Source organism: Zootoca vivipara, chromosome 10 (assembly GCF_965207765.1).
Source record: "Zootoca vivipara chromosome 10, rZooViv2.hap1.1, whole genome shotgun sequence".
In the NCBI taxonomy this organism is placed as follows: domain Eukaryota; kingdom Metazoa; phylum Chordata; class Lepidosauria; order Squamata; family Lacertidae; genus Zootoca; species Zootoca vivipara.
The window spans coordinates 38,261,769-38,278,860 of record NC_142593.1 but is presented as its reverse complement, the minus strand read 5'-3'; the positions used below and the strand labels follow the sequence as shown (position 1 = coordinate 38,278,860).

The window sequence follows — 17,092 nt, the reverse complement described above, 5'->3', positions numbered from 1 at the left end:
CATCTAGCAGTTTGAAAGCACGTCAGGTACAAGTAGATAAATAGGTACCGGTCCGGTGGGAAGGTAAACGGCGTTTCCATGCGCTGCTCTGGTCGCCAGAAGCGGCTTAGCCATGCTGGCCACATGATCCGGAAGCTGTCTGCGGACAAACACCGGCTCCCTCGGCCTATAGAGCGAGATGAGCACCGCAACCCCAGAGTTGGACACGACTGGACCTAATGGTCAGGGGTACCTTTAAGGAGTAAACTACAGTTTCCACGATTTCTAGCAGGGGGTATGTGTTTTAGATGTGTGGTGTGTATTCAACCAAAGTACACATCTTACTTTCCAGGCCGTCCTTAGTCATGGTTTAGATTCAGATGCAGCATAACTAAGGAAAACAAGCCATGTTTAGGTATTATGCTTACACACATTATACTAGTAAAGGTGATCTTTTCTATTTAATAGAAACTGTGCTGTGCATCTGCATTAAGCATTAATAGTTATGATATTGTATGTGTGCTTATGATCCTGTTCGGTTATTTGGGGACTAAAACAAGCCTTTTCTCTGGCTTTATATTTCTTTAACTGTACTTTTTCGAAATGATAAACCCCATGCAAGAAGCTTAATTTTGATGAGCCCAACACAAAGGTTTATAGTGGGAATACATAAACAGTTTTTAAGGGCAGTGATATTGAACAGTCTGGAGCACGCTATACAGGAGAGCAGATGGGTGTTTACTCCCATGAGAGGGTGTGTATAGAATCTTTGATAGGAAGAAAGCATGCTTATATTCCTGCAGAATAATAATAAAAAACAAGCTATTTTCTGGAAAAGCAATTGCATTTTAAGACAAATTGGGTTATGTCTAAGACAAAAGTACTTGCACAACATTTTTTTTGTTTACAGCCATCTGTCTCCATCTTGCAGTGTTCTGAGATAATTTAAATAACTTTGGGTGGGGGAAGTTTAATTAATTTGAAATTTGCTTAGCTGTGTTTCTGTCATTATCATAGTTTTAACACAATGCTTATACCCGGAATATTTTTTCAGCTTGTCTAAGGTACATTTTGCTAATCACTACAGCAGTTTTCATAGTACAGCATATAGGTTCACCTTCAGAAATGTATATGTTAACGTCTGAGTTCTGTGTGTGTCATTGTGTACATTACTGAAATCTTGATGACAAAGGCCCAATTCAGATAATCATTTCCTAAACCATAGCTTAGATGATTGAGAACCATGAGTTCACCTCTCCTCCTTCATATGTGACAGGAGAGAGAGAGAGCCACAACTTCGTGTCACAAACCATGGTTAGCCTTGCACTTCCATACTCTTCATCCCCACCCCTTTGCAGATTAGAGAGGTAAGCTTTCACTTTTAGAACAAGCCACCGTTTTGTGCCATATGTGAACTCAAGGAACTGTGGATTGCTCTGATTAAGTACAGTTAAAACAAAACATGATATCGAGTTTGATCCTGATACTGTTTTAACTGATTATGTTTAGAACAAACCTCAACTCCCCGACTTCATATGTGATGCAAAATTGTGGTTTGCTTTAAAACTGCAAGTGGAACTTTTCACTCTCCTCATACCTGCAGAGGTGTGGGGAAAGGGGAGTGTTAAAGGGCAGAGCTCACCATGGTTCATTGCTGATCCTCAAAACCACATGGTTTATGGTGATCTGAACTGGGGCAAAGTCTGACAGTGAGTTTAGTAAAATGTCCAACTCAGTAGAAGTATTCACATACACTGGTGTTTGTTTCAATTCTGTTGAAAAGGAAACCTTTTCTGTCTCAATGTGAGACTGGATGTGGCTAGATTAAGAACAAACTGAGTGTTCCATATTTATGTAAAAGCTCCAAAGGTTCAACCGTTGTTAAGTGATTGGAATTGATTCTCGTCACAACCATCTTTTGCATTCCACTTTTGGGATCTGGTTAGTTTCAACAGTGGTTAAGATAGGTAGATCCCTTAAAGGCATAGAGGAGACTTTAGTGAGAAGAAAGGAGCACATGATCTGCAGATCCTTAATCATCTTTCAAGACCAGAACTGTTTTATTTTAAAAAATATTTATTTATTCCCAATATTTATAAACTGCTTTTCACCATAGATGATTTTCCATCACCATAAAAATACACTATTAAGAACAGTTTCAGTTAAAACAGTCATGAGTGAAGCTGTATTCCAAAATACACTTACTAAAAAGTAAGTCCCTTTGAGCTCACTGAGACTTATTGCGCTTTGCATTGTGCTGCTGTGTCCCAATAAATCCATTGGAACAAGTTAGTCATGACTACCTTAAACCCCATTACTTTCCGTGGGATTTAGGCATGATTAATATAGTTGGATAGGTTCACTGTGTTCCGTTAACAAGAACTATTTTGACTAGTAATTTATTTATTTTTTACATTGCAGTTAGCTTCTGGAATTTACAGCTTTACCTGTTCCCTGTGGAATCACCATACAGATACATTCCTTCAACAGATTTGTACTAAAGATGAAACTGCTACGAGGAACTCGCTAGAAAGAACTCTTTTATCACTGAAAGGTAATTAACAAAATGTGTCAGATCAGTATGAATGTGCACAGTAAGGTGGGCTTTCAAATTTTCTACTAATGGAGTAAGACATTCTGTCTCTTCAAAGAGTTGCATTTGCATAGGGATCATAAGAGATTTTATTTTATTTGTGTCATTCACTGGTTGCTGAGGGGTATGCAAAATTCTTTCCAGCACTTGGTGGACTGGTCTCGGAATACATATTTATGTTAATTTTGAAAGCCCATGATTTATAAGAGCATTTTGTATGTCTCTCCTACAGTGCCAGGTAAAATTGAGCCATTCATATTTTATACTGGTAGGATGTTCCATCCAAACACTCTTTGTTCCAAACTGCACGTTCATTATATTCTTGGCACTCTTTGTTTCAACTTGCATACACGTTTTGTCTTGAGCCGCAGCTTATCATAAAAATATTGAAACAGCATATTGGATTCCTGCTTTAAGACATGGAAGTGTGGGTGAAAAGATTGCATTCGCTCTTGAAACAGCAACCAAAATATTCTGTGACCCTTTGGAATTGGTTCTGTTATATTTTCTTTCTTTATCTGCTGCTGGTTTTTTCTCATTAGTGGAATACTAACCATGTCCTGAGAGAGTGAGAAGCCAAATGTTTAAAATTTCCAGTTTATTTGGGTTTTGTTTTTTTAAAAAAAGCGTTTGATATTTTAAGAAATTGAAACGTTTTGCCACAGCAGTTCTTCACTGTGTTGGCTATTAGGCCATGAGTGGCTTTCATGGGAGTAGTAATATTTTATGGGGCAGTAACATTACTTCCTTTTTCAGTGCTTCGTAAATTGACTGTTCATGGGTTTGTGGAACCTCATCGGAACGTAGAGGTGATGGTAAGCAAGGCGCATCCTTTATTTTTATAAGTATATTGGGCCTCGCCCCTTCTTTGCCATTATGATTAAAATTTCATCTTCAAACTGCGACAGCGTTAATACTACAATGGATGTCTAGAAAAGATTTGTCTGGCAAGAAGTTAGGAGTTGATGCTTGTACGGGTGCCCTTTGGACGCTTGGCCATGCAGGTTTAGAATCAATGTAGCATATTGTAGCTTATTGTAGTGTCTCCATCCCCATCATTCAGCCTGGTCACTGAGGTCCAGCGCCAAGGGCCTTCTGGTGGTTCCCTCGCTGCGAGAAGTGAGGTTACAGGGAACCAGGCAGAGGGCCTTCTCGGTGGTGGTGCCCGCCCTGTGGAATGCCCTCCCACCAGATGTTAAGGAAATAAACAACTATCTGACTTTTAGAAGACATCTGAAGGCAGCCCTGTTTAGCGAAGCTTTTAATGTTTGATGTTTTGTCATGTTTTTAATAAAATGACCCGGGAAACCCAGCCAGATGGGCATGGTTTATTTATTTATTGAATTTGACTTGATTTGATTTTCCTGAAAGCTTTTAAGGTAATGACAACAGGTACAAAAGGAATGTGAAGTATGCTGCCATATAAGTAGGCTTGTTAAAAATTTATACATGTTGGGGAGAGGTCCCCAGTACCTATTATGTTGATTAAATACTTCTTAGTGCAAATAATAATGTTGTGCAAAGAAGCATGGTCCGCCCCCGCCACTTAATGAATCCAAATGGTTTCCAGAGAGTGGTAGGGGATGCTTTATCCCATGTTGATGGCCTTTCAGCCGATTCCCTGGTGGCCCGCTGGAATGTGGAGTTAACCAGGGCTATTGCCTGTTTGGCTCCGAAGCGCCCTCTCCGATTGCATGGAGCCCGCACAGCCCTGTGGTTTTCCCCAGAGCTGAGGGTGATGAAACAGTAGCTGAGACGGCTAGAGCGCCGGTGGCGGAAAACTCATTCTGAATCCGACCGAACACGGGCTAGAGCTCAACTTCGAGCCTACCAAGTGGCAATGGCGACGGCGAAGAGGACCTTCTTCACCGTTTCTATCGCATCTGCAGAAAACAGCAGCAGGAGACTGTTCCAGGTGGTTCGCAATCTATCCGAACCACCTTCGTCATTGGGGCCTGGTAGGGACCCCAATATCTCCTGAAATGCTTTTGCAAAGTTTTTTGCAGATAAAGTCGCTCAGATTCGGAGGGAGGTAGACTCCATCGTGGGAGCAGGGCCGGGGCGGGAGAGTGCTGGAGCCCTGTCTAGTCATGTTTCATGGGATCAATTTCAATCTGTTACCTCCGAGGATGTGGACAGGCTGCTTGGACGAGTGAAACCAACCACCTGTCTCCTTGACCCTTGCCCATCTTGGCTAATAAAAGCGAGCCAGGAAGGGCTGGGTGATGGGCTCCGCGGGGTGGTAAATGCTTCCCTCTATGAGGGAGTATTCCCAGACCCGCTGAAAGAGGCGGTCATTAAACCGCTTCTTAAAAAACCATCTTTAGATGTGGCTAATATGGCCAACTACCGCCCAGTCTCAAATCTTCCATTCTTGGGCAAGGTGATTGAGCGAGTGGTTGAACAACTCCAGGCACGCCTGGAAGAAGCAGACCATTTGGATCCCTTCCAGTTGGGATTCAGGCCTCATCATGGGACTGAAACTGCCCTGGTCGCACTGGTTGATGATCTCCGGCGGGCTAGGGAAAAAGGTGAGAGCTGTTTCCTAGTCCTGCTGGATCCCTCAGCGGCTTTTGACACCATCGACCATAACATCCTTCTGGACCGTCTAGAGCAGGCATCCCCAAACTGCGGCCCTCCAGATGTTTTGGCCTACAACTCCCATGATCCCTACCTAACAGGACCAGTGGTCAGGGATGATGGGAATTGTGGTCCAAAACATCTGAAGGGCCGAAGTTTGGGGATGCCTGGTCTAGAGGGGTTGGGAGCTGGGGGCTCTGTTATACAGTGGTTCCGCTCCTTCCTCCTGGCCGTGTTCAGACCCCTGGGCTCTCACTTGTGGGGTGCCTCAGGGTTCTGTCCTCTCCCCCATGCTTTTTAACATCTACATGCAGCCGCTGGGAGAGATCATCAGGGGGTTTGGGCTGGGTGTTCATCAGTATGCGGATGATACCCAGCTATACCTCTCTTTCAAATCAGAACCAGTGAAGGTCCTGTGTGAGTGCCTGGAAACAGTTGGATGATGGATGGTGGCTAACAGATTGAGGTTGAATCCTGACAAGACAGAAGTACTGTTTGTGGGGGACAGGAGGCGGGCAGGTGTGGAGGACTCCCTGGTCCTGAATGAGGTAACTGTGCCCCTGAAGGACCAGGTGTGCAGCCTGGGCGTCATTTTGGACTCACAGCTGTCCATGGAGGCGCAGGTCAATTCTGTGTCCAGGGCAGCTGTCTATCAGCTCCATCTGGTACGCAGGCTGAGACCCTACCTGCCTGCAGACTGTCTACCCAGAGTGGTGCATGCTCTAGTTATCTCTCGCTTGGACTACTGCAATGCGCTCTACGTGGGGCTACCTTTGAAGGTGACTCGGAAACTACAACTAATCCAGAATGCGGCAACTAGACTGGTGACTGGGAGCGGCTGCCGAGACCACATAACACCGGTCTTGAAAGATCTACATTGGCTCACAGTACGTTTCCGAGTACAATTCAAAGTGTTGGTGCTGACCTTTAAAGCCCTAAATGGCCTTGGTCCAGTATACCTGAAGGAGCGTCTCCACCTCCATCATTCTGCCCGGACACTGAGGTCCAGCACCGAGGGCCTTCTGGCGGTTCCCTCATTGCGAGAAGCCAAGTTGCAGGGAACTAGGCAGAGGGCCTTCTCGGTGGCGGCGCCTGCCCTGTGGAACGCCCTCCCAACAGATGTCAAAGAGGAAAACAACTACCAGACTTTTAGAAGACATCTGAAGGCAGCCTTGTTCAGGGAGGCTTTTAATGTTTAATAGATTACTGTGTTTTATTTTTCTGTTGGAAGCCGCCCAGAGTGGCTGGGGAAACCCAGCCAGATGGGCGGGGTATAAAGAATAAATTATTATTATTATTATTATTATTATTATTATTATTATTATTATTATTATTGTTGGTTGACATGTGGATTTCTGTACCCTTTTTATGCTTTAAAATGTTGCTTTTGCATCTTCTAGGCATTTCTCCATGCAGTATTTGAGCGGCTGAAACAATTTTTGGAGTGTAGTAAGTATTTGAAGTATTGTTCTGCCTTATGCATTATATTTTACACCTCAAGGTAAATAGTGTCATCTGGGTTAGAAAAATTGTGTCATGCAGTGCAATACTTTGCATGCTGGAAGTGTGTTCTGTTGTATCCAAAGAGACTTCTTCCCTAGTCAGTTTAGGGTTGCTGTATTAGGCTGCAATCCTATGCATGCTTACTTGGGAGTAAATCCCATTGAACTCAGAGGATCTTGTTTCTGAGAAGATCTGTTTAGTTTCTGTTGGTTAAATGACAGATGCTTCTTAACAAAAGGAATTAATATTAGCAACAGTTAACAGCAAAAAAGAAGCCATTTAATCAAGATCTTCACAAGAATGCAAGCGTGGGTTTTGAAATTCAAACTGGAAACTTTCTGGCTCAGTCTCTTCGCCACAAATACAGCAACTATGTGGAATATACGAATTCCTATCCATTATTTACATTATGTTTCTCTGAGTGTGTTTTGTTCATCACATCACAGCTTCTGTGTACCTAAAATGTGCATTTCGCTCAATTGGAATATTGTTAATTCCAACGTTACAAAATATGGCAGCTTTCAGTTACACTTAAAAGGAAGCTTATGCTGCAATAAATCTGTTAGTCTTTAAGGTGTCACAAAGCTCTTTTTTTGCGTGTTTACTACAACAGACAAGCATGTCTTCTCCTTTGGCTGTCAATGATAATTGAATTTTTTTGCTGTTGTTTACCAGGTAAAAGTGTAGAAGCAGATCATGTCTGCAGAGATTGCCTAGAAAAGACTATAATTCTTTTTACTAAAGTGGTAAGTTTCACTAAAGTGGTAAGTTTCACTAGATTATTTTCAGCCAAATAATCTTAGTGAATTAGTTTCACGGACTAGTCAGTTTTAATGCTGTCTTTAAAAAATAATAATTGATCAGTTCAACAGAATAAATTAGCCACAATGAAGGGGAAGGGCCTGGGGCGGAGGCAGACACAGAACATCCAACTCATCATTCTAAAGAACTGACTATATCAACAAGCTGTTTGCAATTGCTTTTGTTTTTATTTGGTTTTTGTAATACACTTTCTTATTCATTTATCTCTTATTATTAACCAGTTGTGTTTTTGGTTTGTATTTCTCTTACGATAATCCTTTTCCTCTCCCCCTTGCTTTTTAGCTTTTAGACTTCTTGGACCAGCATCCTTTTTCATTCACCCCTCTAATTCAGAGATCATTGGAATTTGCTGTCAGCTATGTTTTCACAGAGGCCGGCAAAGGAATTGTGTTTGAGCGATTTATTGTCCAGTGCATGAATCTGATTAAGATGATAGTCAAAAATTATGCTTACAAGCCGTCCAAAAATGTGGAAGGTAATTTGGCTCTTTTCATTTTTGAAATGTTACATAAGTCTTGATAGTGATTTATTCCTTTTTGGACATAGATTAACAAATTATGAATTTATTTCATGTGAACTATTTTACTGCAGATAGCAGCCCTGAAACTCTTGAAGCTCATAAGATAAAGGTGTCATTCTTCACATACCCAACATTAACAGAGATATGCAGGCGGTTGGTCACTCAGTATTTCCTGTTAACTGAGGAAGAGCTAACAATGTGGGAAGAGGACCCAGAAGGCTTTAGTAAGAAGCTGTTATTTATTTCAGCCTAATTTTAGTGTAAGGTATAATGCATACTTTCCATTATTATCTAGCAATAACTTTGATGTTAGCAGCATGTGTAATGTTGTATGATTGTTAACTATTTCCAGACGCTCTTTTTTTGTACAGTTACACATTTTTATTTAACCACATATGAAATTTTGAAATAATAGGTACTTTTGTGTTGCAGCTGTGGAAGAGACGGGTGGAGATTCTTGGAAATATAGTCTCAGGGTAAGCATACTGCTTAAAATTCACGCAGAGATCTTACCACTTTGAATATGGACATTAAACTTGACATTTTAGGATGCAATTCATATTTTAGAAGTTACTGTATGGACGTAAACCCTCTGGCACACTACCAAAGACCTCTAAATCCAGGCAGACTTCAGGCTTTGCTGCTGTTTCCTACATTGTTTTCTTCCTGGCTGGAAGGTTTCACACTTGCTCTGATCATTTGCTCCGGTGCAAAACCTCCCACGCAGGAAGAGAGCAGAGTGGCGATAATTGGGCAGTCTTTGAACTCTGCAGTTTTCAAGTCCCAAGTATTCCTGGAGTTTGCTATGGAGGAAAGGATAGAAAGCGCTGTGATCAGCACAGCGGAGCTCTTCTGTGGGTTCATGCTCTCTGTGAAATTGGTATGTCATGCTGATATAGATGCAAGTAATAACACCCTTGTTTATTACCGGATAGAAACCCTTGCTGAAATCTTTCATCAGACTCGCCCGTGGCATAAAGCAAAGCAGATATTTTGTGGCTAGATGCAGATCCACATGGTGGCATTGGTCAGGGGCTTTGGCATGCGCACGCACACACACACACACACACACACACACACACACACACACACACACACACAGGCTTCCCCAAGTTCCTCTCCTAATAGCAGAGATGCTGCATGTTTTCAAGTATTTTCACACTTGTTATGAGTCCTGTGGATACGTCATGGAGGGGACGGTTAGATCCAGGGGAGAAATGGGAGGAGCTCGTGGAGTTGGAGCTGGAGGGGTCTTAGCAGGATGCGGGAAGTGAAATCAGGATCCCAAGAAGTATCTGAGCCCAGGGAGGAGACCAGTAGTCTAGGAAGTGGAGATTTGGATCCAGAGAAGGGACCGGGCAGGTTGGCAGAAGAGTGTGACATTGGACACCCCAGTTTAATACCTCCTGCTGTAGAGCTGCAGAGAGGAGTCTTCTTCTGGAGGAGGCCACTGAGTAAATTGGATGCGGAGCTGGCGCCAGCATTGCCTCCATTTGCAAGGGCATGCAAGGTGCCAGTGCTGGTGCAAACAAACCTCACAGACCCAAACCCTTGAAGGGAGTGTCCACTTACTTGCCAAGTCCTAGGATGGTGGCTGCTTGCTACTTTAAGAGCTGTGCCTGCCCTGCTCGTCAAAAAGAAGATGCAGGGAGCATGTTGCTTGCTGGATCAACGTCTTAGCTTGTGCTTAGCAAATAGTCCAAAGTCTGTTTCAGTGGCCTAATCCAGCCAGCCGGTCAATTTAATCTGGCCTCCGTGGCAGTATATGTCCTGGGGTAAAATCCTAAAACAAGCTCAACAACTTTGGTCAGCCCTCACGCAAGTTCACTTCCTCAAATCTGGCCCTCTTTGAAAAAAGTTTGGGCAGCCGTGAAATAATCTATACCTCTTACATAACTGCTGTACCTAGTGCTAGTGATGGATGAAATATTGGCACATAATGATTGAAAGCTTAAGCCCTATTCAGTCACGATCAGGGTTTCACGCTGTTTCAAGCAAATTCTGTACTCATTATTTTCAGTCAGTTGTGTCTTATTTGGGGCTCAGTTGTCTTAATTTACTTTGTAAATGCTCAGTTCATCATACCTTTAAGAACAATTTCCCAAGGTTTATAATTACAAGATATCTTTCACATTTGTTGTCATGTCATATTTAGCATTTTCCTCGACAGTTCCTTTTTAAAATGAAATTGCTTAGCATATTTTTGCCCTCTATAATGAACAGTTCTCTCTCTCTCTCTCTCTCCCCCCCCCAGCCATGCACAGAAGTGCTCTTCATTGATATTTTTCACGAATACAATCAGACTCTCACTCCAGTTCTGCTAGAAATGGTTCATACTCTACAAGGTACATTTTTTTAATTAAAAAAAAGTTTTTGTTTAAAATTATATATTGTGTGGAGCAGCACTTAACATTTTCATTGTAAAATAATAGTCCTTCTAGTTCTTTTAGTATTGTTTGTAGTCAAGCATGCGTGCAGAAGGATGAAACTCTAGAAGACTTTCCAAATCAGCTTACTGAACTCAATTTCTCTTGACACCACCCAGGCAAGCCCCGCCCCAGCTGCGCTCGCCCCTTGCCTGTACATTTAAATTGTTTCAGAAGCAGTACTACTGACGTGTGCCTGAAAAGCTTCTCCATACGGGGAGAGGCCGGGATTTGGCCTGGGTCTATCTTCATGTGGAGGAGCTCCACACATGTTCACTGGTGTGCAAAGAGAACTCTCTATTGGATGTAGTTTGAGCACGCAGATATCGGGGTGTGTAGAAGGGGAGACTGCGCTAATGCGGTCCTGCGACCTTCTCTACACAGTCTTTCAATATACAGAAGTAGGGTTTTAATTTCACTGCATGGTGCATATTCTATTTCCTCTACAGGTGAAACTCGGGAAATTAGAATATCATCGAAAAGTGCATTTATTTCAGTAACGCAACTTAAAAAGTGAGACCCAATATATGAGATAGATGCATGACATGCCAAGCAAGATATGTCAAGCCCTTATTTGTTGTAATTGTAATTATTTGTCATTAGGCGGCTCAATTATCAATGGAATGTAATTAATGAAATGTAATAGCAATGTTTATATTTGTATTATTGTAACTATTTGTTTTATTACTGTGGAATTTCCAAAAGAAAGCATTTGTAAAAATTAAAAGAAAAAATAATAAGTTGCATTTCTGAAATAAATGCACTTTTCGATGATTTTCTGAGTTTCACCTGTATACCTTTGCCTTATCTCACAATGAAATAAAAACAGTTACCGTATTTTTTGCTCCCTAAGACTCCCTAAGTCTCCTCCTAAAAAGTAAGGGGAAATGTCTGTGCATCTTATGGAGTGAATGTGTGGTTGATCGCTGGCTCCCTTTCCAGCCCCGCCCCCCCCTGCCCAGGCCTCCATTGTTGAATGTTCTGCAGATGGAGGCTGTTTGTTTCCTCAGCAACATGTGACAGGCTGATTAGATTATCTGGCTGGAAACTGTAGAAACTGCTCCCTTTCCTAAAGAAGCTGCACAACTGTGAGTTGATCCTCCAAAAAACGGGGCTTTCCCCCTTTCCTCCTCTAAAAACAAGTGCGTCTTATGGAGCGAAAAATACGATAACCCCCAATGTTGTACTTACTCAAATCCTATTTGCGTTTTAACATTTTTACCTTGTGTTTTGAAGTATTCTACGTCAATGCAATGTAATAAATTATATTGTTATGTGATTCTCCCAAATACTTGCCCCTCATAGATTCTCTCTTCCCACTTTAAGGGGAAGAATAAAAATTTTTACACATCAGAAACCCTGCTTTTGCAATGAACACAAGATATTTATTTAAATACGTTTTGCTGCATTATGGATTTACTTGCTTTTTAATTATTTATTTTTCACACACACACACATTTGCTTTATTTCAGGTCCCACTAACATGGATGATACCCAAACTCTGCTGATTAAAGATGCTGGTAAATTCTGGTTTTCCCCCGCATTTTAAATGGAAAGACTTGACAGTTGCTTGTTTTTTAAATCTGTTCTAATAACTGACAGCATTAGAAAGTTCCAAGATTTTGAAAGCAAGTATTGGAATAATCAACTGAAGTTGGGAGGGCTGCAACAGCTTTGGAATACAGCTTTTGAGGTGTAGTTTGTGGAACTACGGTTCTTTTAAGTTGCTTTTAATAAAGCTGCACTCCTATGCCATCTTAACTGGGGAAGCCTCATTGCATGTGGGAAGTGGGCCACGGCAGGAAGGGGAGAAAGGTGAAGACCCATTGCAGAAGTCCGTTCTGATTGCACACATATATTGTTGTACAGTGGTGCCTCGCAAGACGAATTTAATTCGTCCCGCGAGTCGCTTCGTATAGCGAAAAATTCGTATTGCGAAGCGCGCCATAGGAAACTTTGTCTTGCGAGTCTCCATTGAAATTGCAAAACGCATTCGTCTTGCGAAAAATTCGTCTTGTGAGGCATTCGTCTTGTGAGGTACCGCTGTATTCATCCATCTCTCTCTCTCTCTCTCTCTCTCTCTCTCTCTCTCTCTCTCTCTCTCTCTCTCCACCCTTGCAACTGAGTTACATTTCTTGTTGAATTGATGTATTTAAAAGACTTCATTCAATTAAGTAGATTCATTTTGCAAAGGAGGCTACAGTATTTTGTTTCACTTCCCCCCTTCAGTGTACAATGCAGTTGGACTGGCAGCGTATGAGCTATTTGACAGTGTGGATTTCGATCAGTGGTTCAGAAACCAGCTGCTAGTGGAATTGCAAATCACTCATAACAGGTACAAGCCCCTTTCTGTTGGCTGTCAATATAAATTCTGCAAGCTTTGGTACGAAGTCTTAACTCTTCCGTTACGCTTTGCAGTTCTTAACTTTCACGTTGGTATTTGCAGTAGATTTCTCTGCTTTCAAAAAAGCAATAAATATGCAGTATCTTTTATTGGTGCATCAACTTTTGATCTGGCAGTATGCCTGTTTTGAGTTGCATGGAATTTTCCAATAGCTTCTCTCCTTGTTCTAGATTATGGGTAGGCAAACTAAGGCCCGGGGGCCAGATCCGGCCCAGTCACCTTCTAAATCTGGCCCAAGGATGGTCCTGGAATCAGCGTGTTTTACAAGAGTAGAATGTGTCCTTTTATTTAAAATGCATCTCTGGGTTATTTTGGGGCATAGGAATTCATTCATTCCCCCCCCCCCCCCGAAAAAATATAGTCCGGCCCCCCACAACGTCTGAGGGACAGTGAACCGGCCCCCTGCTGAAAAAGTTTGCTGACCCCTGTTCTAGATCTGGGTCCTGACACAGCTATTGGCCCAGCAGCTGCCTTGATTGCTCTGACTTCTCTCAGTTCTTTGTCCATGTTATGCGGTTTGCAACGTGCAGGACTTATGGGGCTTGAAATAAAGTAAATTGCCCTGCAGCACCATGTATCTTGGCAGCGCTCTTTAAGTAACAACTTCACTTGGGTTGCAGTAATGCAAAGTATCTTAAGATTTACTGTATCATAATCCCTGTATTGTCGAGGAGTAATGTTGAATATTCTTTGAATAGCTAACGGTGTGTCATAGTATAGATTAAAAAGTTAATATTTAAAAACTTGATGACCAGTCTTTATGAAACTAAGGTGTTAGTTCAAGGGCTTTTAAAAAATATATCAATAAAAGTTCTTTCCTTGACACTAATGAATATTAAGAATCCTAGAAACAGCAGAATCTGTTCCTCCAACAGATTTCACTCGTGGAATGTTTTCAACATTAATATTCTATGATTTAAATAAGCAAATTTACCTGTTTGAAATTATTGTTGAGAGATTGGGTATTTTCTCCCATAGAAATAGACCTTTGGCATGTTTATTCTGCAGTGTTCTGCAGGGGCTGAGGTGGAGACCTGAGCACTCTGATGTTAATTAGAAAAACAAACACGTGTTCACACTTCGTTGGTAGAAATTATTGAAAAGCATTTTCGATATTGACCCTCAAACAATTTAGTGCAATACAATCTTAAAAGCCATTTCTTCACATAATAATTTTTGTTATGTTTAAAGGTATAAACCAATCCGTCGGCGAGTGATCTGGCTAATTGGACAGTGGATTTCTGTGAAATTCAAGTCTGACATGAGACCAATGCTGTATGAAGCAATTTGTAATTTGCTTCAAGACCAAGACTTAGTGGTACGTATAGATCAATCTCTTTGACAAATACTCTGTAGTGTATTTATTTTTCATGTAACTGGCCTTTCTCTTCTACCTTGCAAATAGTATGTGCTTTTGTTCATGCTCTTGTGTTAGGAAGGTCTCGCAAGCTTTAGTTCTGTATAGGCTTACCTGACGGTAAGTCTCATTAATCTCACTTCTGAGTACATGCATAGACCGAGTTGTTTGTGAAGTTTTATTATCTTTGATCATATCTATACACCTGAAAGCCGTAGAAAAGTTAACTATAGTTTTGGATGGAAACTTTTCTAGACCACTCAAGTCCTTACAGAGGACTAGTTGATTTTGTGATAATGATCTGCCGTTGTATGTATTTGGAGAACGTGTATGCATTAGATCATGGCTCATGCTGTATATTGGAGAAATTTTCCTACTTTGCCAGCAGGCCAATATCTACCATCTGAGGGACAGTCCATTGAGTCACATTTGTAGAGCTGCTTTAAATGTCCAGACCCAGATTCAGTAGGCAGGGCTTGAGTTGCAATGATCAGTTATTTTCAATGCCCATCAACTGAGAGTCTTGGATGGGCAAGAACAACCTGGATGAAAGCCAGATTGCTGTCTAGTACAATATATCTGCTTGTTTGATGGGTGGCCATTGGTTTTGATATCTTGTACAGTTCTGTCAGTTGATTTCATTTGTCTTCTGGTGTTTTTGCAGTGCACATTTAGTAGAATGGATGGAGTGATTGCTGATCATCTTTAGGTGATTGAGAGGGAGATATTGGAGTGATTGGATGGATGGTAGGATAGTGTGTAATGGTGGATGTCTATGAGGTGTAGGAGAAAAATAGGATGAGTAGTGGTACTGAATGATTTGTGTTTCTGTAGTAGTCAGATTGGTTCAGAGTCCATCTACAACCAGATCTGGGTGTTAGTAAGTGCTGCTGCATATTGTGAGTCATGTTGTACCTTGTCAAGAGGGAGGGTGAAGTGGGAAGGTTTAGATGTTTTCAAGAAGTACTGCTACATTTTGCTTTTGGGGAATTTTATTGTTTTATTTGTTACTGCAGTTTTCCAGTTCAGTAATTTGTTATATCTGTATCTATTGTGTATGTTGTTTTTGTAAACTGCTTAAAGATTGTATTGGTATTAAATGGTGTATCAGTATATGAAACATAAATAAATGTGGGACGAAGTGTTGCCTTCCAATTCTGCAGCTCGGTAAAGAAAATATTTTTGTTCTTCTCATGGTTGAATTGCATAGGGTGAGAAATAGTGCACCATCAATAGACGTGCCAGTACCCAGTGTCCATCTCTCATACAATAAGCACTTAAATATCAAACTATAAATAAAAAAAATATAATATAATAAATTTCCAGTACTTGAAAACACAAGTGCATCACATTTGATATATGGATTGGGCCCTCAAATTACCGGACTGAGCTGATAAGTTTTACAAGAATAACTACACTGTTCACATTCATGCAAGCAAAGCTCATTAATGAGCCTTTGATAGTTGACTACATCTACATAGTTTTGCTGTGATCATAAACTTCAGTTTCTTTATATTTTGATTGTGTAATATTTGATCCACCCATCTGTCATTGAATATATATTTGCTCTGTATATCTTTAAATTGAACAAAGTATATCCATCTCAAAATCAGTTCAGATTGTGTTCCATTATGAAATTAAAGATATAAAGTTTGCCTATAAAGCCGTTTACAGCAACTGAACTGGTAGTTCTGACTGGCAGCTTGTTCAAATAGCAGGAAGAAAAAAGCCTTGTAGAAGGATAAAATTTTAATAAGAAAGATAAGGCATACAATTGTAAGGCATATCAGTCTGAAGCAAAGCCATATTGCGCTGAAAAATTTCCACCACAGACTAGTTGTACAATATTAATTTTCTCTTTCTTCTCAATGAGAATATCTTCTGTTCCAAACAAAAACAAAAACAACCTTCAAATACATTTCCCCTGTGTCCTCAAGTTTGACAATTGAGTACCCTTTTGAATTGTCAAATCTGAAACAAAGGTTGTGTGCTCATTACATCAATACATTCATTTTGGATACATTAAAAATCAGAAATTTGGGGAAAGAGTGAAAATAAGGAGGTGAAAAACACTTGGTGAAATGTTTAAGGAGAAAATGGTCTCTCAAGTTCTTAAATTTAAGACTTAAATTAAAAGCTCTCAAGTAGTTGAATTTGTTATTCCATGTCTATGTCCTGTTTGGCGGGGGCGGGGCGGGAATCAACCAATAGAAATGAAAGATATAGTTTGTTGGACTGTGTATCAACTTTGTGAATACTTTGTGAAAATGTTTTATAAACAAATCTAACTGACCAACATGATTTGTTCTTGTTTAATTATTTTCTTTCAGGTCCGTATTGAGACAGCCACAACTCTGAAACTAAATATCCTTTTCCTTATTTAAAGTATTCTGTTGTTAACTGAATCGCTGAAATTGCTTTGGTTTAATGTTGCTCGTTTCAAAAAATTAACTGCACAAAGATTTTGGTTTTCCTTAACTGCATTTTACCTGTGGATGACTTCGAGTTTAGGACTGATCAGTTTCTACCAGTAAGTGCATGTGACCCCCCCCCCCTGTGCCCCAGTCATGTACTGAATTCAAAAGCAAGTAAAACCACTTAATTGAAATGCAATCACTTACTTTGGTGTAGTTAGGATTCAGTAGTGTTTCTTAAGAAGTGAAAATTTAAATTCCATTAGAACGTTGCATGAAGAAGTAGGGGTAGAAATTGAGAGTTGTATCAAATGTTGTATATGCAAAATTTTACTTGCACAGCGCAGCCTTCCCTTCATCTCTTTCTGAACCCCCCCCCCCAATCTGCTTCAGATTTTGAAGGGGTGCTGGGGAAAGGAGAAGAAAAGTTACGTTGCACAAGCAGAAATCTCTTGTGCAAGTAGAATGTCACCATTGGACACATCACTGGATAA

The 17,092-nt window shown here is 40.8% G+C and overlaps 1 protein-coding gene across 1 annotated transcript in view; it reads left to right on the top strand.

Moving 5' to 3' along the window:
* The window catches only part of IPO11 (importin 11), a 69,693-nt gene that overhangs the window by 14,656 nt on the left and 37,945 nt on the right, over positions 1–17,092 (top strand). The window contains exons 6-18 of the mRNA XM_035100450.3: positions 2,401–2,533; positions 3,329–3,387; positions 6,553–6,601; positions 7,331–7,401; positions 7,760–7,952; positions 8,069–8,221; positions 8,430–8,473; positions 10,252–10,342; positions 11,896–11,943; positions 12,653–12,758; positions 14,019–14,145; positions 16,515–16,548; positions 16,674–16,714. Of these exons, the coding sequence (XP_034956341.1) occupies positions 2,401–2,533; positions 3,329–3,387; positions 6,553–6,601; positions 7,331–7,401; positions 7,760–7,952; positions 8,069–8,221; positions 8,430–8,473; positions 10,252–10,342; positions 11,896–11,943; positions 12,653–12,758; positions 14,019–14,145; positions 16,515–16,548; positions 16,674–16,714 (1,149 nt within the window). The remainder of the gene's footprint in view (positions 1–2,400; positions 2,534–3,328; positions 3,388–6,552; positions 6,602–7,330; positions 7,402–7,759; positions 7,953–8,068; positions 8,222–8,429; positions 8,474–10,251; positions 10,343–11,895; positions 11,944–12,652; positions 12,759–14,018; positions 14,146–16,514; positions 16,549–16,673; positions 16,715–17,092) is intronic.